The sequence below is a fragment of the Hippopotamus amphibius genome, chromosome X (assembly GCF_030028045.1).
Source record: "Hippopotamus amphibius kiboko isolate mHipAmp2 chromosome X, mHipAmp2.hap2, whole genome shotgun sequence".
Taxonomy (NCBI): domain Eukaryota; kingdom Metazoa; phylum Chordata; class Mammalia; order Artiodactyla; family Hippopotamidae; genus Hippopotamus; species Hippopotamus amphibius.
Window position 1 is genome coordinate 10,157,923 of NC_080203.1, and position 23,228 is coordinate 10,181,150.

The 23,228-nt window shown below is 43.5% G+C and overlaps 1 protein-coding gene across 1 annotated transcript; it reads left to right on the plus strand.

Annotated features, from left to right (window-relative positions):
• Positions 1-17,261: 17,261 nt before the first annotated feature.
• LOC130841366 (peptidyl-prolyl cis-trans isomerase A-like) lies at positions 17,262-22,747 on the plus strand. The gene is made up of 2 exons (XM_057717554.1): positions 17,262-17,314; positions 22,198-22,747. The coding sequence occupies exons 1-2, from the start codon at positions 17,262-17,264 to the stop codon at positions 22,745-22,747; spliced, it is 603 nt and encodes a 200-aa protein (XP_057573537.1).
• Positions 22,748-23,228: the final 481 nt, after the last annotated feature.

Here is a 23,228-nt window from a genome sequence, read left to right on the forward strand (position 1 = left end):
TGCATGGAGTGGGGATGGACCACTCTCACTCCACACCCTTGGGAGGCCTCTGCTCCCCTCCAAAGTTTCTTAGCAAGAAAGCCATCTAGTCAGTGCCAGGTTTGTGGAATCTGATTTAGTTCCTTATGCAAAGGAAAGAATATGCATCAAATATATTAGAATGATTGCTTAGGAGAATGGGGCTGAGAGTGGAAATAAACAGCAACAGATAGTAAAGAAACAGGAGAGGGTCCTAAACAATTAACTTGAGGATATGATTAACTCAATCCTCAATCCAGACATAGGTCAAAACAAAACCCCTTAAAAGCGCAGAACAACCACCACAGGTGGGGAACAACCCGCCCCAAGCACTCAAGAAATGGAGAGGATGACCCACTGTCAGTCCAAGAGCAGAGACAATGCCAAGGTCAGATGACCCTACCTGTGCTTCTCCTCTTCCTCATGGATCCCCCACCCCTGACGCCTACGCTGTTGGTGCCGGGCACAAGCCCCCTCCTCAGCCTGCACTGCATGTGAAGCCCCCTCCCCATCCAGTCTCCATTTTCTTCCCCCAAACTAGTACTGTGCTCTGTGCTCACCTGTTGCCCCCCACCCATTGCAGAAGGCAATCAAGCGGGTACACTTGATGTCAAAACCCCTTCACCACCATCCCCCAAAATTAAAGAACTGGGGAAAAGGAGTATTTAATAACTGACATTATTTATAAATGTCATAGTATGGAGGTGATGATAAAAACAGTGCAGCTTTTACTTGATTTTATTCTTGTATTAAAATTCTTTGCAGACTGTTCTCCTGCTCCGGGGCAAACCTTTCTGCGCTGTCCTGGGAGGCTACTGATCACCCCAAGTACCTTAGCAAGAAAGTGGCCCAATCAGTGTTGGGTCTGTGGTCTCTAAACACCTGTAGTCAATGAAAATGCTGTGCTATTGGTAACTTTCAGTGGGATGAGCTTTTTAGTCCTTGCTTACAGCGTAGAGTGGGAAGCAACACATATCGCTAGGAAGTAGGTGGCCTGGAGGCAATTTGACATTTGTGGGTGGGAATTCCACCCACGCACATCACAGTCTTCTTTACCAGGGTTCTGGCAATCTAAACTCTGATGCCTTCCCAAACCTCCGTTCCCTTCCAAGTTGGCGCCTCCTTCCACACACACACTCACTCATGCAAACACCAAATCTTTTCTTCCTGCCCATGGGATGAAGTGTTCGGGAGAAATCTGTCTTCAGTTCTCAGTCCTCACCTCATCCTTATCCCCCGTGTCCGGCTAACTGTGGGCCTGCAGGCCTGGCCCCTGACTCAGCAGGACCCTCCTCCCAGCCCTCAGACACACTTGCCCCTCCCTCCCCACCAAAACAGAAAACTGGAACGCATGCGCGCTCACACACCTCTTTTTCAGATCTTGTTGATGTTATTTCGACCGTTGCCACCTGTGTACCCTGTTGGCACACACTTTGGTGTCTGCGAGGGTGGCCGTTTCTCCACAGGCTCCTCTGGGGACGCAGCAAACAGCTGCTGGTGTCCAGGCTTCTCTATGCACAGGGCGTTTCCGGAACGGGCCGGGTTCTCCGCGGTGTCTTGGTTCTGCTCCGGCTGGAGCTGTGGTCTCTTATTTTGATTCCCTCTCCTCATCAGCTGGAGGTAACAGGCGGATGTCCTTGGCCTTGTTTCTCTCGTGCGCTTTCTCAGACAGGTGATAGATGATTCAGGGGATCTTGGCGCTGCACACTCTTGCAGGGACATTTCTACCCACTTCTCTGCTTTCCGCACCAGGGGACAGGGGCAACAGGTGAGCACGGAGCAGGGTACTAGTTTGGGGGAAGAAAATGGAGACTGGATGGGGAGGGGGCTTCACATGCAGTGCAGGCTGAGGAGGGGGCTTGTGCCCGGCACCAACAGCGTAGGTGTCTGGGGTGGGGGATCCATGAGGAAGAGGAGGAGCCCAGGTAGGGTCATCTGACCTTGGCATTGTCTCTGCTCTTGGACTGACAGGGGGTCATCCTCTCTATTTCCTGAGTGCTTGGGGCGGGTTGTTCCCCACCTGTGGTGGTTGTTCTGCACTTTTAAGGGGTTTTGTTTTGACTCTTGTCTACAATTAGTAGTGAGAATACCACCCTGTCATGTGATAATATTAGAAAAAAAATCAGCAGCCTACTAAAATAGGCTAGGTCAAAAAATGATTTTAAATGTTGGAAGTAATAGCCTTCCAGTTTCTTATATAATTGTTTTCTAAATTTGTTTATCAAAAATGTCTTGAAGGGTCTGCTGCTACCCAATGCACATTTATCAAAGTATTAGGAACACATCCAGTCCATATTTTGTATTACAATATTGCAATTGACTTTATAAAGTAACTCTTATTGATATCTTTAGTGATTCTCTTTTACATTTGCCACCAAAACGAATGAGAAAAAGTTAAAGGTCCTCAGCGTGCACAGAGTTCATTTTTACTTAAATTTTCCATTTCTGACATGTTCAGTTTTCAAGAATATTCTTCCTCCTGCCAGGTTGAGGACCACACTCAAGGTGGCTCTCCCATGTCACACTGCACGTCAGAGACACATCCAGGCCCAGAACAAGGGACGCCTAGTTCCTTGTTCAGTTCTTGTCTTCTGGGCTGCTGTACAAGTGGTGATGTAAAGTGACACTGATGTCTTTATAATACTAACCCTCAACTACATCTGCAATTATTTCCTTCACAGTCTTATATATGTTTTCACTATACAGGGCAGGTTTAAACACCCCACAGAGCACCAGATACAGGAAGGAATCTGAGCACTTGCTTCACTCTGGCCACAAAGGGCAGGTGTTGGAGGTCAGCCATCCATTCTCGTCTTGGGCAGGGAGAGTCCAAGCACAAAAGACAGGAAAGAGCTGCGTGAGGACCATGGTAGGGGTACTTTGCACACACTTTGCTGGGATTCGCCATGCAGCTTTGGACAATACCAGCACCTTCACCTCCACCACAAGCTCCCTGACACTTACACGCCTATTGCTAGAAGATTCCTACACCACGCCCTGACCATGTGCAGGCTCTGTCCAAACATCCAGTACCAGTCAGAGGCCAGGAAACAGGACGCACAGAGAGACAAGGAGCTGGGCACAGGGAGACCGTCAGGGAGAGGGCAATAACGCAGAGCTCACAGCAGTCCAGCCACTGTCACCTCAGACCTAAAGACATGGGAAGAGGGAGTAGTCACCAGAACCTCAAAAGATCACTTATCACAAGGACAAGGCCATCTTGGGAAGAGCGGTGACCTCTACCAAGAGACTGAGCCAGCCCTTAGTGACTAGTAGGGAGGGAGCTGGGAGATGAAGCACCCCGCCCTCACTCTCCTTCCTCCAACTCTCCTTGGGGCTCCCCATCCCCAAACCCAATGGAGGTCCCGGGAGCCCCTTGATATAATCCACAGGAAACCACCTCCCAGGACAGAAAGCAGGCTGAGAAGAGCAAAGAGCGGATCTAGGTGCACAGAAGGAGGATGCCCAGCAGAGATACAAGATGCACAGCACTCCCAGGAGGTGGGTACCATTTACTGTTCCCACTGACAGGTCAGGGAATTGAGGCTCAGAGAAGCCAAATAACTTGTGCTACATTGTGAGGGAGGACCAAGACTCGGGTTCTCCAGGCCCCGCATCGTGTGTTCTCTCTGGTCATCTGGATAAACCACATGCCCTCTTTAGGCTTCAGTTCCCCACCCATGGGATGAGGGAATTGGGATAACTGATGCTAACCTAGAAAAGGTGCTAAGATTCTATAATTCTTGCTTTTAATAATATTATGATTCCTCTAAATTTTCATCACTATGATTCTAGCCAACCAGTCTTACAACGGGGGAGTATAAAACAACAAGTGAGGCGCCCTTCCGGCTGGAGCTGCCCTCTTGCTCTTTCTGGACACCAGACCCAGTCGGACCCTAAGAACAAGGCCCCTGGTTGAATGTGAGGGATTATCCTGGAAAGGAGGTGCTTTAGATGGAGGTAAGCTATAGAACAAAGACTGTTAAGCCACTCAACAACCCTTGAAGAAGCACATGTTCTGTGTCAAGCACAGAGATACAGAGACCAATAAGACATGGTCCCCATCACACACTTTTTGAAGAAAATGTCTCTACTCCATGCCTTCCCAAATGGGTACTTCCACATATGGCATCCTGAAAAGATGTCCCAAAGTCATTTCCAGGCTAACAGAAAATAAACCTGAACTCTTAAAGCCAAGCATTCTAAATATTCAGACATTTTCTACAGTGCTCAACTTTAAGTGTTTTTTTCCCTCTGAAATGCCTAAGGCTACAGAGTGTGATCCTTTATTACTAAGCCTAATATGAAAAATGCTTTAATGCCACATGATGGATGGAATATTAGTTTGCAATTAGAAATACCTTCAATTGCACATATCAAAGAGAGAGAAAAAAGCATTGTGTTTTCTTTTTACCCAGTGGCCTGACAACTTGAAAGAATATTCTTTTATTCCAAAGAAGCTGTTCGGGGGAACTTTTCTGGAAATCAATGCTAGGTATTTAGGTATTTTGAGGGTGAACCGAAGATCATGCTATTAAAAGTTTTGTCTATCAATACTTAGAATATTTTATTTCTCCTACTTTAATTTTGTCATGTTATCAGTGACAATGTAGATAAAAACCTAGGATAGTACAATCACAATCAGAATTGAAATTGCCCCACATTTTTTTTACCCCCACATATATCCTGATGAGAAAACCTTCCTGTTTTACTCATATTTTAGATTCAATCATCTTTCCAAGGCCTTCTGAACTCCAAACAGAAAAGCTCCATCTGAAAGGCAGTTCAAAGACAGGCACTGAGGCCTGCTGTCCACACATGTCTCCAAGGTGAACCCCGAGGTGTCTTGTCCCTTTAACCCATGTGAATCTACCAAGAAGGGGTTTTATTACTATAAAGATTGAACTGTTTGACATTTTAAAAATCATTTTACCAATTTCTATAGCCTTAATTAAATTATAAATTTCAGGAAATTGCAGCACCAAGCAGAAATATCATAAAGCCAATAATAGGCTCTCTGGCATAAAAGATGATGCCCACGGCTCCATGCATAACCCACGTCACTACTGCACAGCCCACGTTCAGCTTGAAGACAGCTCTTCACACTCACCCTGGTTTACTTTCCTCTCCAGCTGATGGCTATTCTGAATGGGTGCACTTGGCAGATATCAACATATTTGCCAGGCATACTTGCCTCGATTAGAGACTATTGAGTTCACTACCCCAGTAATATAAACATTTAAGATTCATTGAAAATTTTGTTTTAGAATTGCCTTTCCAATCATTACACAATAAGCAACTTTTTCCTGCTATTTACTTACACATATGTATGATATTTTCTGTTATATAGCACTTCACACTTAATAGAACATTTGCCCTTTATAACACACACACAAATACATATAAGTATAGGAAGAAGGGGGTGGCGGTTCTTTCTCATCTACATTCATGAGAAGAGCGGGCTCCAATGAGCCACTGGGTGAACATACACAGACCTCCATTTCTAACAGACCCGTTCTGTTCCTCCCACGAGGAACGCAATGCATCTTTCACCTGAGATTCACACACTCCCTCTGAAGCCCTTTCCATCCAATCAGAATCAAGAGCTGTCATTTGCGAAGCTGCCAGGATGTCACAGAGCAGAACGTGGATTCCACACACTCTGCTGGGGGGATTCCAGGACGAGTAGGAACGTAAAGGCAGAAAGATGTCCAGTTTTCCAAAAACTGGGCCTAGAATTAGCAACGTTCTCACCTGGGATGAGCTTGGCTCTGGGATCAATGACCATTGCCCACTGGCAATGATCGAGGAAAACATGATTTTCACTAATAATGATTTGTTTCAACAAAAATCTGCAGTTAAACTTATTTTATCCTTACATGAGAAGATGCTTCCATTTCGCCAGGATCAATCTGATCATTAGAAAAATTGTGGGTGCACTGCTGACAGATAAAGAGGATTACAAATGGTGACAGAATCCGATGAGGTCACCCCCAGAAACAGCCAAAGTCATGAAGACGTCTGTGTCATATTTCTGGACATCCGGATGCACTTGCAGCAAGAACACATTCTGCCCCTAGGAGCCCGGCATTGGATGCCCGCACCGGAGAAGCGCATGGAACAGCAGGGTCCACTTCTCAGCATGTTCCCCGTTGAAATCCCTTACCATCTCCTGAGCTTGTTCCCCGGGCCAGGCACTGAGCTGCGAGGGACACCCCGATGAACTGGACATGCAGCCTCCTTGGGAAATAGCATGTGATGTGGCATGAGCGAGACAGACAGCTGACAAGGGGTAGGGGACATTTCCGACAGATCATATACTCACAATGGCCAAGATGTGGAAACAACCTAAATGTCCATCAATGAATGAATGAATAAAGAAGATATACACACACAAAAAAAATGGACTATTATTCAGACATGAGAAAAAAGAAAATCCTGCCATTTGCAACAAGATGGATGAGTCTTGAGAGCATTATGCTAAGTGAAATAAGTCAAACAGAGAAAGACAAATATGCATGATCTTACTTATATGTGGAATCTAAAAAAGCCAAACTCATAGAAACAGCGAGTAGGCTGGTGGTTACCAGGGGTTGCCAACTGTCACTTATCAATGAGTTTCTGCAGCTACTTTTTCTTATACCCATTATATTTCATTAATTTATGTTGCCTGTCTGACCCCCATAGGCCTTGACTTTGCAACACCTGTTCTCATCTAATCTCCTCCTTTTCCAGATAAGAACATAGCAAGCCAGAAGGAAATGAAAGGACTTACACAACTGCTTTGTGGTCACACAACTTCGTGTAGTCACACAACTGTCTGTGGTGGGTGGGGTTACAAGTCAGGTCCCTGACTCTCAGTCCAAATCCCATATGGCATCATCCAGTTTTCCCCCACTCTAGAAAAGGTTTTATAAATGTCTCATACTGTTTATTTTGTTCAAAAATAATCAGGGATAAAATCAAGAACAGCAAACACATAGTACTTTCAGAAGGCCAGACACGACCCCTTCCTGCTCGAAGAAACTCTGTAAGGGTCTGTAGGAGGATGGAGGAAGGAGCCCCTCAACCTCCTGAGGAGCCAGGAGACACCAGGGAGAAGCTGATAAGATGGAGGGAACTACACCTTTGCCCAGTGGAAAGTCAGTGGGGGCACATAAAGGGGGAAAAGTTATTCTGGACAGTCAGTCATCTTTTTCCTTAAAATTCTTTGTAGCATGTAACAATGTAGGAGGTCGATTTTCCCTGACAGATCTATATGCTTGCAAAAACAGGTCCAAACAACTCAAGTCATATACTTGGAGTTGGGAATGGAGTGAAGAATTTCATTCTTCATGGCTCAATGCCAACCAGATGTCTGTTCCTGAATCCTCTTTTAGTTCAAATCCCAGCCCCACATCAGATTAGAGAAGTGTCCATCCAGTGAGAATCAGCTCCAATTGTTAGGCCATCCTCCAGCGGAATAAGGGCAGCTCCCGTCTCACCAGTCAGTAGAACCCACCTTCAGATTGGCATTACTAGCAAAGTTAAAAATCACTCAAGGGGACAGAGGGTCCAGAAATGGATAATCATATGTAGACAACAGATTTTCAACAAAGACAAGTCAATGGAGAAAGAATAGTCTTTTCAACAAATGCTGTTGGAGCAATCGGACATGCATATGGAAAAAAAATTAAACCTCAACCTAAACTTCATACCTTATTAAAAATTAACTAAAATTTGTATATGGACATAAAAGTAAAATTTAAAACTATAAGGCTTTTGTAAGAAACCATAGGAGAAAATATTTGGAAATTAGGGCTTGGTGAAGAGTTCTTAGATACGACACCAAAAGCATGGCCCACAACAGAAAAAAATGAATGAACAGAACTTAATCAAAATTTGTTAAAAAAAAAAAAAGAAATCTTTACTCTGAGAGAGTCACTATTAAGAGGATGAATTAAATGACAAGCTACAAACCTGGAGAAAATACTTGCTAATCTTATATCTGACAAAGGACTTGTATACAGAATAAAGAACACTTAAAACTCAATTAAAAAATAATTTTTAAAAATTGGCAAAGCTGTGAACAGACACGTCACCAAAGAGATATAGAAGGCAAATAAACACATTAAATACATGCCATTAGGAAAATGCAAATTAATGCCACAGGGAGCTACTACCATAGCTGTTAGGATGGGAAAACAACAACCCGGCAATACCAAGTCCTGACAAGGATGCAGAAGAATTACAACTCTCATAAACTGCTGACTGGGATACAATAAGGTATGACAGTTTTTGAGAATTATTTCGCAGTTTCTTATAAAGTTAAACATATATTCACCATATGACCCAGCAATCCCACTCCTAATGTATTTGTCCTAGTCATTTACCCAACTGAATCATGTTCACATAAAAGCCTGTAACTGAATGCTTAATAGCACCTTTATTTATAATCACCAAAAACTGTAAATAACAGGAATGTCTTTCAGCGGGAGAATGGATAACCAGAAGCGGTGCATCCATACAATGGAATACGACTCAGTAATAAAAAGGAACAGACTACTAATATAAGCAACCTGGATGGTCTTCCAGAGAATTATGCTGAGAGGAAAAAAAGATAATCTCAAAAGATTGTATACTCTAGGATTCCATTTATATGACACTCTTAAAAAGGCAAAACTATAAAAAGAAGTACAGATCAGTGACTGTGAGGTTTTCTGGCTGGGGGAGAGTTTGACAAAGAGGTAACATGAGAAAATTCTGGAGGGTGATATAACTGTTTTGTATCCTGATTTTGTTGGTAGTTATGTGAATCTATGCATGTGTTAAAATTCTTATAACTCTACACACCAAAAAAAGTTAATTTTATAGTATGTTAATAAAAAACAATCACAAAGACAAGAGTAGAGTTGGGGAGAGTTGTCTGTGAAAAAAAAATAGCTAGTGGTATTAGTCAGGATTCTCCAGAGAAAGAAACCAATAGAATGGAAGGATGAATCGATGGATGGATGGAGAGATAGAGAGAGAAATGATAGATAGGTAGGTAGGTAGATAGATAGATGATAGATAGATATATTGATTGATTGTAAAGAATTGGCTCATGTGGTTATGGAGGATGAAAAGTCCCTAGACCTGCAGTCAGCAAGCTGGTGACCCAGGAGGTCTGATGTGGAGTTCCAGGGCGAGTCCAAAGGCCTGAGAACCAGGAGAGCCAAAGGTGTAAATTCCAGTCCTCAAGTTGGCAGTCTCAATTTTAGTTGAAATCCAAGTCTACTACGGATGCTTTTATTCCTTCTCTGCCTATTCTGAGACTTGTTTGGTCTTATTAGTAAACCTACCTCAAATATGGGGCCCAGAAACCACATCATATGAATCACTTTAGCGTCTCAGATCCCCAACCCAAGTGCTGTGGACTCAACGTTTTTGTCCTCCCAAAATTCATATGTTGAAACCCTAATCCCCAAGGTGATGGTGTTAGGAGGTGAGGCCTTTGGGAAGCAATCAGATCATGAGGGTGGAGCCCCCTAGATGGGATTCATGTCCTTATAAGAAGAGAAACAAGAGAGAGCTGGCTCCCTCTCTTTCCTGAGACGGGAAGATGGCCTTCTGAAAACCAGGAAGAGGGCTCTTACCAAACACTAGACCTGCTGGCCCTTGATCTTGGACTTTCGACCTCCAGAACTGTAAGAAATAAATGTCTGTTGTTTCTGAGGCACCCAGTCTGTGGTATCTTTGTACAGCAGCCTGAACTCATGAAGACCCCTAGCAACAATGTGAGTGCCTCATGGAAGAAGGAATTGGTGACTTGGTCAGTGTTTGACAAGATGAGGTTCCGGGATCTACGGGGGAATCCAGGTGGAGACGCCAAGGAGGAAGTTGTGTCCCTAGAAGAGAGGTGTGCACGGCAGATGCAGGTGTGAGGGTGCCGGCAGTGAGGTCGTGTGGATGAATGAGGGGCCCTGACCTTTGGGAAACATAAACTTTTAAAGTGTGAGTAGGGAAAGAGGATTATCTGGCAGAGTCTGAATAAGGATTGCACCCAGACAGAAAATCACAATGGTTTCACATGAAGAAAGTATATCCAGAAAAGGGTGGTTACAATGCCGATGACTGCAAACATTTCTACAAGAAGAAAAAATGGGAAAAAAGAAGGTGTCTTGTTCATGGATTATTTGAAAAAGTCCAGACCACTAATTTTCCATTGTGCACCTGTTTTATCCAGGAAAGATAACGTTCTTTTGATTCAAAAGGACAAGCAAATCGTTCACAGAGGGAATTGCAGCTGCAGGTTAATCAGGAGATGGCTGGAGATTATTTAACCATTTACAACATATACAGGCCCTCTGGTCAGCCTAATGACTGATCTTCCTGCTGCTGAAGGACCACGCAGGTATCATCTCAGTCACTGTCAGTAAATTTTGTCATCACTTGTAGAACAGGAGACAGATGCTGGGAGATTGGGGATGGGCAAAGGTTTCTGAGAATTTCAAGACAAGGGAACAAACGGGGACTTATAGAATAACACTGTCAATCTGGCCCTGCATCAGAACAAGGTGTTTGGAAGCAGGAGGGGTCGGGGTGACTCCAGAACTTAGGACCAGGTCACTGATTGATGGTGGGGACATCAAAAAGTAACACAGAACTCTGGAGAACAGTGTTGAGGTTCCTTACAAAACTAAAAATAGAGATACCATATGACCCAGCAATATACCTGGAGAAAATCATAATTTAAAAAAGGTATATATATACCACAATGCTCATTGCAGCGCTATTTACAGTAGCCAGGACATGGAAGCAACCTAAATGCCCATCAACAGATGAATGGATAAAGAAGATGTGGCACATATATACAATGCAATATTATTCATTCACAAAAGGAACGAAATTGAGTTATTTGTAGTGAGGTGGGTGGACCTAGAGTCTGTCATACAGAGCGAAGTAAGCCAGAAGAGAAAAACAAATACCGTATGCTAACTCATATATATGGAATCTAAAAAAAATGGTAATGTTGAACCCAGTGACAGGGCAAGACTAAAGATGCAGATGTAGAGAATGGACTTGAGGACACGAGGTGGGGAGTGAGCGGGAAGCTGGGATGAAGTGATAGAGTAGCATTGACATATATACGCTACCAAATGTAAAACAGGTGGCTAGTGGGAAGCTGCTGCATAACACAGGGAGATCAACTCGATCATTGGTGATGACTTAGAGGGGTAGGATAAGGAGGGTGAGAGGGAGACTCCAGAGGGAAGGGATATGGGGATATATGTATAAATACAACTGATTCATTTTGTTATACAGTGGAAACTGGCAAAACATTGTAAAACAATTATACTCCAATAAAGATCTAAAGGGGAAAAAAAGATAATGATAAAACTACTCTTTATGAAAAAAAAAAAAGTAACATAGAAGTCTGGGCCACACTTTGGCAGTAAATATGGAGAGTGCAACTTGGCTTTCTTGGGCTCAGGCTGATTCTGGGCTGTGCACATGTAAACACTGCAGATGAGGTGACACTCCAGAGAAGAGGACCCTCCCAGCTGCAGATTCACAGATGAGCCCGCGCACTGGTGATGTTTCCTGTAATGGCATGAAAATAACCGCTCTCAGAAAGTGGTAGGAAGAGAACGGCCCTGGGCCAAGGATTGGACCTTGAATGCTTAGTGCTGTTGGTAGTGAGAGAAAAAGGGTGTTCAGGAAGGTCAGAGGAGAAGCAGGAACGCGTAGCGTCAGGAGTCCCGTGAGCTTGCCAGCCTGTCTCTCACCTGCTCGTGACATTTCACGACTTGTCCCCTTTTCCCCCACGCCCCAGCCCATCACCAGGAAAATTTCTCTTCCCCCTTAAAACCGCACCTCATGTGTCACCAGCTCCAGAGAACCTTCCCTGACCCTCCTCCCTACTGCCCCCTCAAACACACACACACAGAGCCCACAGCCCACCCCCACCCCATTCCTGTCCTGCACACGTTTTTACAGGCACACACACCACACGAGTATCAGTTGTCTGGGAGGGAAGGACCCGCTCCAGGCCTCCCTCCTTGGCTTGTGGATGGCCGTCTTCTCCCACGTCTCTCACATCATCTCCCCTCTATCTGTGCCTCTGTGTCCACATTTCCCCTTTTCATAAGGACACCAGTCATATGGGATCTCATGATGTTTACTTGGTCACCTCTGTAAAGGCCCTGTTTCCAAATACAGTCACATTCTGAGGTCCTGAGAATTAGCATTTAACATGCAAATTGTGCGGGATACCATGGGATACCATTCAACCCTTAATGATGTCCAAGCTGAATCCATTTTCCAAGGGCTGGTCTTCTCCTTATTACCCATAAACAAAACAAAAATATAGTGAATGATGATATCCTATGTAGAGGGGTCCTGTTCTCAAATCCTTTCCATTTTATGTGAAAGAAAAACAGAAATACTGGTATAGACCCATTTGCACACATGCACAAACACAAAACCACAGCAGTTCTGGAACCTTAGCCTCATCTACAAATGCTTCCCTACAATAGACTCATCCCTGACTTGCCTGCTGAGCTGACTCAGAGTTACTCGTTTACCAATAACGAGAGTCAGAGGGATCTCAGAACAAGTAAGACATCAGCTGCTGCCTAACAGAACAGGTCACAGGAAGCCCACAGCCAGGCAGGGCAAGAGGAGAAGGAGTCGAACCAAGCTTGGGAAAGTCTCCTCACCTCTCTCGGCCCCAATTTCTCATCAGTAAGGTGGAAATGAGAATAACAGCACAGCCCACTGGCTCCTTCTAAAGATGAAATAAGATATGAAGCAAAAATGTACATCCCTGTGCCTGACGAATACTAAGTGGTCCATAAATGTTAGCTTAAAAAGATGTAAACCATGGCCAGGTGTGAGGTAAATACTCATTCTTCCTAGTTCACTGGATTCAGAAATGATAACCAGGTTGTTGCCTCTTACTTCACTGAGCATCCTCCGGAAGCTGAAATGCTAGCCCACTCCCATCATTGCAGTTTACTGCGTTAAGTAAGACAGCTTCACACTGATGATTCCTCGTTTCATAAAAGGCTTGCTTTGAGATCCATAATACAAAAGGGGTCTGCTAAACACACACAGGCAGTATAGACCCAGGCGATCGTTTCCATGGCAACAAGGAACCTAGGAAAGCAACAGGTAAACTTGTGCCACATCCGTGCCTCAAGCCACTATTCTCACAGGCGAGTTTTCTGCTTCATGGTTTTGAGACACTGAGAAATCCAACAGCCCACCTTAGAATATGGACTACAGAAAAGATACTTAAAAGGTAAGTCCAGTCTGCCTCAGGTTTTGAATGGACACCAATCATTCCTTTAGATTCATGCAGATGTCAGACCAAAGGTAAGAGAATGTGTGTGGGGGGTGGGGGGCATTCATAGTTCGTCATTATGTGTTGAAACAATTCTTGATTTCACTGACGATAAAAAACAAGAAGGTCTATTTTCATGTGAACAAAGTCTGGGCAGGTGAGCTTTGGGACACTTGCTTCATTAAAGCGGAGGTGTAGCCCCAGAAGGAACGAAATTGCCTAACACTTACTCGGAGCACAAGGAATGCCTTGGCAAAAGCAAACCAGCCTCCCTGTACTCTGCAGCCGCAGCACAGATGCTCCCAGGAGATGCTGGGGGAGCTGAACAAACTGAGTTAGAAGCTCCTCACTGACTGGAACCCCGACACCTTTCACCGCCTTCCCTCCTCTCTCAGCACTGCATCCACAGGTCATGAACTTCAGCCAATTTCGCCATGAAACTCTCTGCGGAATCGTGTCAGCCTGTTCATGTTCATTGCCTCACCCTTGTGTCAGGCTCTCATCACTCACACTCGTCCTTTGTCCCCCCTTTGGCACCACAGATAAGGAAATCCGACATCCCTGGTGCGCCATCCAAAGGCGCCGTACACCAGGGCACCAAGCTGTTTCCAGGCTGTTTCTCGCCCTCCCCACCTGATCTCTGCTCCACCCACAAGGGCCATCCACACCCCTTCCTTTGAAACCTCAGACACACTCCTTGCTCATTGCTTTTGCTCTCTCTGCTTTTTCAACCTTTAACAGCCTTTTCACCTCCTCAGTTACATCTTATCCCTGCCTTTCAAAACCTCCTCAACCATCAGAGACCTTCACTTCCTCAAGGAAAGAATTAATCTAGTCTCCAAACTTCTGTAACTCTTTCATTCAATTTTTTTCCTTATGACACTAGAAGGTAGTGTACTTTAGGAGAAAAGGTGGGGTCAAATAAATTTTGCTTAAAATCCCAGATTTACTACTTTTTAGGAGTCTGATTTGGGGCATGTTATCTAACCCCTCTTACACCAAAATTTCCTTATAACAGAAGTTACTGGTATGAAATAAGCACTTAAATATGATTCCCCTTGTTCTTTCCCAGCATGCTCTGTGTGCTAGCATGCTCTCTCTGTCTCATATATGTGTATATATACATATAATATATGCATATATATATTATACATCTATAGGCACAATAGAGGTACTCAATAACTATTTGTTGAATGAATGAAAAATTAGTATATTCTTAATGAACACTTCTCAGTTGAGCTGACATGCCATTAAATATTTTTATTCTGATCACAGGAGGAAGCTAAGCTAGAGAAAGGAGGAAAATGTCATCACCCCTCACTTCCAGTCCAGCATTCACCACCTTTATCACTGTCTCCACCGCCATCATTTTTCTTCTTACTGCACTCTCTTTACTATGGAGCCTTTTATTCCGAAGAGATCAAAGCACCTAATTACCCTTACAATAGTTCTATCTTATAATTAATCAAAACCAGCTGCGAAAGCAAGTGGAAAATTCCAATTTTTTCAGCCCGATTCCCTTCCTAAAATTCTCCGCGGAACGACTTCAGAAGAGGATTCATCACAGTGAGGGTGCAGATCCCTGCTTTTAGAAGTCAGAGCTGCCTGACTACAGAGCTGATGGCCATGGACTCTCAAGGACAAGGCCCACATTCAGCAGGTGCTCAACATTATCAGGAAGAGTCAAGAAACACACAAGAGGAAGTGCCCACCGTCGATTCAATTCTCATGTTCATCATCCAACACATCTTCCAGTGTCAAATAATCAGTAAGTGCAGCCAAAGCCATCTCTACCTTTACAAAATGACTGTCTGTTTCTTAGTTAATGCAAATAGCTCCTGAGATAAAACCCAGAGCAACGCATACAGAGTCACTGAAAAGCGCATACCTTTTGTCTAAATAGTATGAATTCTCAGAATTTAACCTCACAAAATCATTTCCAAAGGAACAAAATCCAATATGCACAGAAATATTTACTGTGTTTTAACATCAGCAAACATATGGAAACATTTTAAATGTGCAAGAATAGGGAAATAATTCTTTTTTTCCCCAGAGGCACTCCTTGATCATTTCATTGGTCACTTCGACAACATCATAGGGTTGTGGGGATAACTCAGGTGAACTGAAAAGTAAATAACCAGTCCTTCGGAACTGTTCGCTATAATGATATTTAGTCCCGAACTCGCAGGGTCCGTAAAAATTTGGCCTCTCTGCAGTCTCATTTCTTGCTATTTGTGACACACAGACCCTCCCTTGGGACCAGGGTCGCCACCATCAGACCCGCTCTTCTCTCCGACTTCTGCGCTTACACCCACCACGCATCGAGTGCTACCGACCAGACTCTGTAGTAAGAAAGTTCCGTACAGTCTCTCATGCAAACCACCGAAAGCCCTCACGAGGTCGCTTCTGTCACTGCCGCCATTTTAGAGAGCAGGGCACAGGCCCGGAGGGTTTGAGGGACTTCCCCGAGGTCCCTGACCTCAGGCCAGGCGGCCTCTTCCCGGGCGGAAGCGCACCCGCTTCCACGCAAACCCGCCCAGCCCCCGCTTCCGGCCTCTGCCCGCTCCTCCGCGCGCCCCTCGCCGCCCCGCGCACCTGAGTCAGGGCCCTGTCGGCCGCCCCACCGTTCCAGACCAGAGACGGAGTGCGAGATCCACGTTGGTGTCCTAGACGCGAGGTCACCCCGAGGTCCGACGGCAGGCCCAAGGCACAGGTCTCTCAGAGGAGCGCGAGAACGTCCTCCGCGCGTGGCGGGGTGTGAGGAGGAGCGCCGCGCGGGGCTTGCTGGGAGCCGCTGATCATGTGGTGGGGAGGGGGCGCTAGCTCCCCAAGCCAGGGAAATCATTGTTTTGAAAGGGTAAGTTCTGGTGCGCCTCTGGATCTCAGTTTCCTTATTTGTAACCTGGAAATGATATTTACTTAATTGTTTTAGGGGATCAAAGTAGCTAATGCAGATAAAGTCGGTGCATTCGAAATTGGGTTCCAAGAGATTCCCCGTATTAGTAAACTGCCTTTTCATCTGAGCTCTTTTGAAAGGTTTCCATTTATTGCTCCTTGCAATCCAGTGATGGTTAATTTTGTGTGTCAGCTTGACTGTGCTAAGGGTTGCCCACATAGCTGGTAAAACATTATTTCTAGGTGTGTCTGTGAGAATGTTTCTTGGAGAGATTAGCACTTGAATTGGTAAACTGAGTAAAGAAGATCTGCCATCACTAATGTGGAAGGGTATCATCCAATCCCTTGAGCCCCTGAATAGAACAAACAAGTGGAGAAAGGGTGAATTTGTTCTGTTTGAGCTGAGACATCCATCTTCTCTTGTCTTTGGATATCAACAGTTCTAGTTCAAATAGTCTTCTACTTTGTTCTCTTCTCCTTCTGATATTCAAATTGTTCATGTGTTACACATTTTTGGAATTATTAGATATTTTGTTCTTTTATTTTTCATTCTTTCTTCCCCTTTGTATTATAATTTAGGAGATTTCTATTGACACACCTTCAAGGTCACTGATTCCTTCTCCAGCCATGCCCATACTTCTGATGAGCCCATCAAAGGCATTCTTCATTTATGTTACCATGCTTTAATTTTCCAGAATTTTCATTTGATTGTTTCTCATAGTGTCTGTCTCTCTGCTTACATTACTCGTTTATTTTCTCATATTATCTGCTTTTCCATTAGACTCCTTAACATATCATCATCGTTATTTTAAATTCCTGTTTCATAATTCTGAAGTATGTGTCATATCCAGATGCCAGTCTCAAGTCCAAGTTATCATCTGTGCTTCTGACCAACTGGCTATAAATCAAAGGTTCCCACACCCCCCTCTTTGAGTGTGATTAATTTGCCACAGCAGCTCACAAAACTCAGAGAAACATTTTATTTACTAGATCACCAGTTGATTGTAAAAGGCTATAACTCAAGAACAGTGGGATGGAAGAGATGTATAGGCAAGGCAAGTGGAAAGGGGTACAGAGCTTCCACACCCTCTCAAGGTACACCACTCTCCCCGAATCTCCACATTTGCCAACCCAGGAGCTTTTCAAACTCTGTCCTTTTGGGGTTTTATGGAGGCAGCATTACATAGGCATGATTGATTAAATTATTGACCATTGGCAAACTGAATTCAATCTTCAGCCCCTTGGCCCTCCCCAGAGGTGGGCGAGGAGGTTACTGAAAGTTCCAACCCTCTAATCACATGGTTGGCTCTCCTGGCAACCAGCCTCCCACCCACAGGTTTCTAAGGAGCTTTCCAAAAGTCACCTCGTTAACATAACAAGACACCATTGTGGCTCTCTTTGCTTAGGAAATTCCAAGGGTTTCAGGAACTCTGTGTCAGAAACAGGACAAAGATGAAATATGTATTTCTCATTATAAATCACCATATCACATAGAACCTTGCATAAATGGATGTTTGATTTTTGACAAAAGTAGCACTGCACAGACGTAGAGAACAAATGTATGGATACCAAGGGGAAAAAGGGGGGGGGGAGGAATTGGGAGAATTGGGAGATTGGGATTGACACACATACACTATTTATATTATGTATAAAATAGATAACTAATGAGAACAGACTGTATAGCACAGGGAACTCCACTTAATGCACTGTGGTGACCTAAATGTGAAGGAAATCCAAAAAAGAGGGGATATATGTACAAGGGTGAGTCAAAAATTATCAGCACTCTGGTTATATTATAACTTCTGTTGGCCACACTGTCTTAGCAGTTTCAGTTCAAGACTACTGTCTCCCCAGTTACTGCTGTGCAGGTGGGAACATGTTACATCAGTTCATTTGTAACTGTGGTGTGAGCAAAAATGGAAGCCCACCTTGTGATTTGCATGAAAGAAGAACAGTGTGCAGTGATTTGTTTTTTGTGGTCTGAGGGTATACCTGGTGCCTTTATTTATCAAAGACTTTGTGTGCAATATGGAGAAAGTGTTTTGTTGCAAAGAAGGTCACCTATAGTCCTAATCTTGCTCCATCAGACTTTCACCTGTTTGGTCCCCTGAACACAGTCCTACGAGAACGAAGATTCACTTCTGATGAAGAAGTGAAGACAATGGTGCATTTGTGGCTCGCAGCTCAGCCTAAAACATTTTTTGATGAGGGAATACGAAAGCTTGTTGACAGATGGACACAGTATTAAAAAGCAAGGAGATTATGTTGAAAAATGATATATCTGTCTTTTCTAAAGTTAATTAAAATAAATTCTACAGCCAGAGAGTGGATAATTTTTGACTCACCATCAGATATGTATAGCTGATTCATTTTGCTGTACAGTAGAAACTAACACAAATTGTAAAGCAACTATATGCCAATAAAAAATTTTTTTAAAAGTAGCACTGAAGAGGAGTGAGGAAAAAGTCAGTTTTTTTCTTAAATGGTGCTGAGACAATTGGGTATACACAGGGAAAAAATTGAAATTTAAGCCTGACTTTGTTACCGAGTCCAAGCTCACTCTGCTCTCTGCACGGAAGGGCAATGAATCAGAGACGAGGTGTTGAGGCAAGGAATACAACTTTATTTGAAGAGCTGGCAGGCTGAGAAGATGGCAGACTAGTGTCTCCAAAAAACCATCTTATTGCGGTCTGCATGCCACTTTCTTTTATAGAATCAGATAAGGAGAGGCAGCGAGGAAGTAAAGTAAAAAGGGTTATCAGTCTTGCAGAACATCTCCGGGAATGACAAGCCTCAGTGAGGGGATGTGTGTATTTCTCCTTTCTTGCAGCCATTCACAGGTGGGCAGGATCAGATTGCCTCCCTGTGAGCTGAACTGAGGCACTTTAGTTTAACATTCGGGCAGAGGGACAGGGTTCCCTGAGGCAGGCCATCATGTATGATTATAATAAGAAAAGCAACTAAAAGCAAAGGTTAAAGTCCAAGAACCAGATAGAACATGGAGTCAGATTTAGCTCTTCCCTGTTACAACTTCACCACACACACATACTCAATATACACAGTCCCTCCTCATTATTTACAGATTTGGTACTTGTGAATTCATTTACTCACTACAATTTATTTGTAATCCCCAAATCAATACTTACAGTGTTTTTGTGGTCATTTGCGATTATGCACTGAGTGGTGAATTTGAATCAACACAGACATTGCCAGTTGAGGTCAAATAAGGCAACGCTCTGCCTTGTTTCAGCACTCATACTGTAAACAAGTGTTCAAGGTCCATTTAGTGCCAATTTTTTTGCAATTTTTTTTGCTTGTTTTTAGAGATTTTGCTGTTTTGCTGTTTAAAATGGCCTCCAAGCACAGCATTGGAGTACTGGCCAATGTTCCTAAGAAGGCTGTGATTTGCCTTATAGAGAAAATATGTGTATTAATAAGCTTTGCTCAGGTGTCATCTATGAATTGGAACTTGCCATCTGCCTATACAAGAATTAAATCACTTTGTGCTGCTGTAGCTACTGACCTTCCACATCCCCTGAAGGGAATTCAGGGTGGAGACCAGGAATGAGGCACTCTGTGCTTTGGAGGATGGGCGGAACAAGTCTTCAGATAGTTAGATGTTTTCAGGAGCTGATTTTATGAGCCCAACCCTTGCATCACCTCATATCTAGAAAAGCACTAAATCCCTACGTGGTGACATCTGCTCCTCGTGACTAGCAGAAACCCCCTACAAAAAAAAATGTTTGATTGCTTGTACTCCTCCTTTACCAAGAATATATATATATACTAATCTTCCCCCTGCCTCTTTGGAACAGTTTCTCAGAGCTATCTGGGATGCTGTCTCCCGGGTTGCAGTCCTAATTTTGCCCCAAATAAACTCAACTCGCAACTCTCATGTTGTGCATTTTTTTAAGTCGACACAGGCATGAGTTACAGTGCTGTTGGCCATGAGTCTGTCAACCTAAGTAAACTTAGGAGGCAGTAATCAAGGAGAAAGCATTTATTTGAGATCAAAGAATTGTGATTGGGGCACACATATTCAGGTGGCAACCCAAAGTGTCTCACTAGGGAGTGAAAGTCAGGAGCTTTTAAAGGCAAAGAAGGGGGGTTTGCATTACAAGGAATTTTAATTGGAATCAGAGGCAGAAGCTAGCATTGGCTCAAAGTGATTGAGTGCTAAGGCTGTCACTAGAGGGAGGTAAAATTTGTTACTGCGGCAGGTTGCAATTGTTCTTGCCTAGGCCCAGTCCTTGGTTTGTGGTATGGTGTAGTTCAAACGTTCGTGGTTCTGGAACTTCCCCGGTGGTCCAGTGGTAAAGAATCCACTTTCCAAGGCAGGGGACACAGGTTCGATCCCTGGTCAGGGAACTAGTATACTAGGATCCCACATGCCACAGGGCAGCTAAGCCCATAACTGCTACATGCCATAACTGCTGAACTCACACACCTCAACTGGAGAGTCTGAGCACCACACCTAGAGAGAGAAAAAAACCCATGACATGACTAAAGAGAAGCCCATGCACCACAGCAAGGGATCCCGCATGCCTCAACAAGGATCCCAAGTGCTGCCACTAAGACCCGATGCAACCAAAAATAAATAAATAAATAAAATATTTTTTTAAATTTCATGGTTCTGCCGGTTGGGACATGCATAAAATTCACCTTGGTAAAGGCCTCAAAGTCCTCCCAGCTCTATTTTAAGACCCCTTGACATAAGTGACTCCATTTTAGTTCACATTTCACAAGTTCAATGTTAATGAGTCAACAATTTGGTATATCCAGAAAAAGGAAGAGGAAATTCGTCCATCTTTACATGAGGCAGCTCTGGAAAATGCTAAAGTAACAGCTATAATGTATGATGATGCTTTGGGAAAGATGGAAAAGTGGCTAGGTTTGTGGATTTATAAGATGATAACCAATTAATAAAAGCATAGTAGACAGCATTGTTGTGAGGCTGAAAGCCAAAGAAATTTACACTCACATTACTGAGGGTCAGGAAAATATTAAACCCTTTTGACTAATGCTGGCTGATTGGCTTGCTTGTTTCAAAAGGCAATATGGTGTGAAAAACGTTAAACTTGTAGGTGACGCAAGTTCTGCAGGTCAGGAGGCTGTGGAAGAATTTTAAAAGTATCCACTAAGTGTTGTACAGGAAAAGGGTAATGGGAAAAGAAGATTTACGATGCTGATGAGACTGGCTTGTTTTAAAAGGACATTGGCAAAGAACTTATACAACACAAATGGCACTTCCGTTGGTGAAAATGTCACCAGAGACTCATAGGAACCTAATCCTGTATTTTTCCTAAAAGCATAGTTCATCATTTGCTAATTCAGTGTTTATAGTGACTTTATAGAACATAACCATCATGAATAATGAGAATCAAATATATATATGTTTATATATAATCTTACAAATCAATAAGAAACTGATAGACAGCAAAGATCTCTACAGAAAAATGAACAAAAGATTTGAACAGTTCCTTCAAAATAGAGTAATTCCATGTGTCCAAAGATCATTTGAAAAGGCACTCAACATTATCAGTAATCAGAAAAATATAAATTAAAACCACAGGAACTTCCCTGGTGTTACAGTGGCTAAGAATCTGCCTGCCAATGCAGGGGTCACCGGTTTGATCCCTGGCCCAGGAAGACCCCACATACGGCAGAGCAACTAAGCCCATGTGTCACAACTACTGAAGCCTGTGCACTCTAGGGCCCACGCACCACAACTACTGAGCCTATTTGCTGCAACTACTGAATCCCACACACCTAGAGCCTGTGCTCTGCAACAAGAGAAGCCACCACACTGAGAACCCTGTGCACCGCAATGAAGAGTAGCCCCCGCTCACCACAACTAGAGAAAGCCTGCATGCAGCGATGAAGACTCAATGCAGCCAAAAATAAAATTAAAAGAAAAGACTTTAAAGAAGATATACAAATGACCAATAAGCACATGAAAAAATAAAATAAAACCACAGTACCAGAGGTCTTGCAGACGCAGCCGCCCCAAGCCTCCCATGTTGCCCAGCCTTGCTCAACTCCACCATGTTTTTCAACATCGCTGTCCACAGGGAGCCCTTGGCCCGTATCTCCTTCGAGCTGTTTGCAGACAAAGTTCCAAAGACAGCAGACAACTTTCATGCTTTGAGCACTGGGAAGAAAGGATTTGGTTATAAAGGTTCCTTCTTTCACAGAATAATTCTGGGATTTATGTGCCAGAGTGGTGACCTCACACGCCATAATGGCACTGGTGGCAAGTTCATCTGTGGGGAGAAATTTGATGACAAGAATTTCATCCTGAAGCATACGGGTCCTGGCATCTTATCCATGGCAAATGCTGGCCCCAACACAAACAGTTTGCAGTTTTTCATCTGTACTGCCAAGACTGAGTGGTTGGATGGCAAGCATGTGGTCTTTGGCAAGGTGAAAGAGCACATGAATATTGTGGAAGTCATGGAGTGCTTTGGGTCCAGGAATGGCAAGACCAGCAAGAAGATCACCATTGCTGACTGTGGACAAATCTTATAAATTTGATTTGTATTTTATCTTAACCACCAAACCATTCCTCCCGTAGCTCAGGAGAGTACCCTCCCTCCCCCCCATCTGCTCAAAATATCCTATAATCTTTGTATTCTTACTGCTCTTCTTTGGATTCCATATTTCCCTTATCCCCTTCCAAGTTTAGCTGGATTGCAAAGTTTATAATTATGAAATAAAAGCTAAACAACAACAATAATAACAAAAAACCATAGTATAAGATCATTACCCACATTCCAGATTGGCAAATTTTTACAATCTGATAATATCCAGTGGTGAAAAACATATAATTCTAATAGTCTACAGTCGGGAGTGCACAATTAGTATATAACCACTTTGGAAAACAGGAATTATTTAATAAAATTGAAGACATACATACTCCATAGCCCAGCAATTCCACTCTTGAGGAAATACCATAGAAAAGTGCATGTATATATGCACCAGAGGACACTGAAAATAATGCCCATAGTAG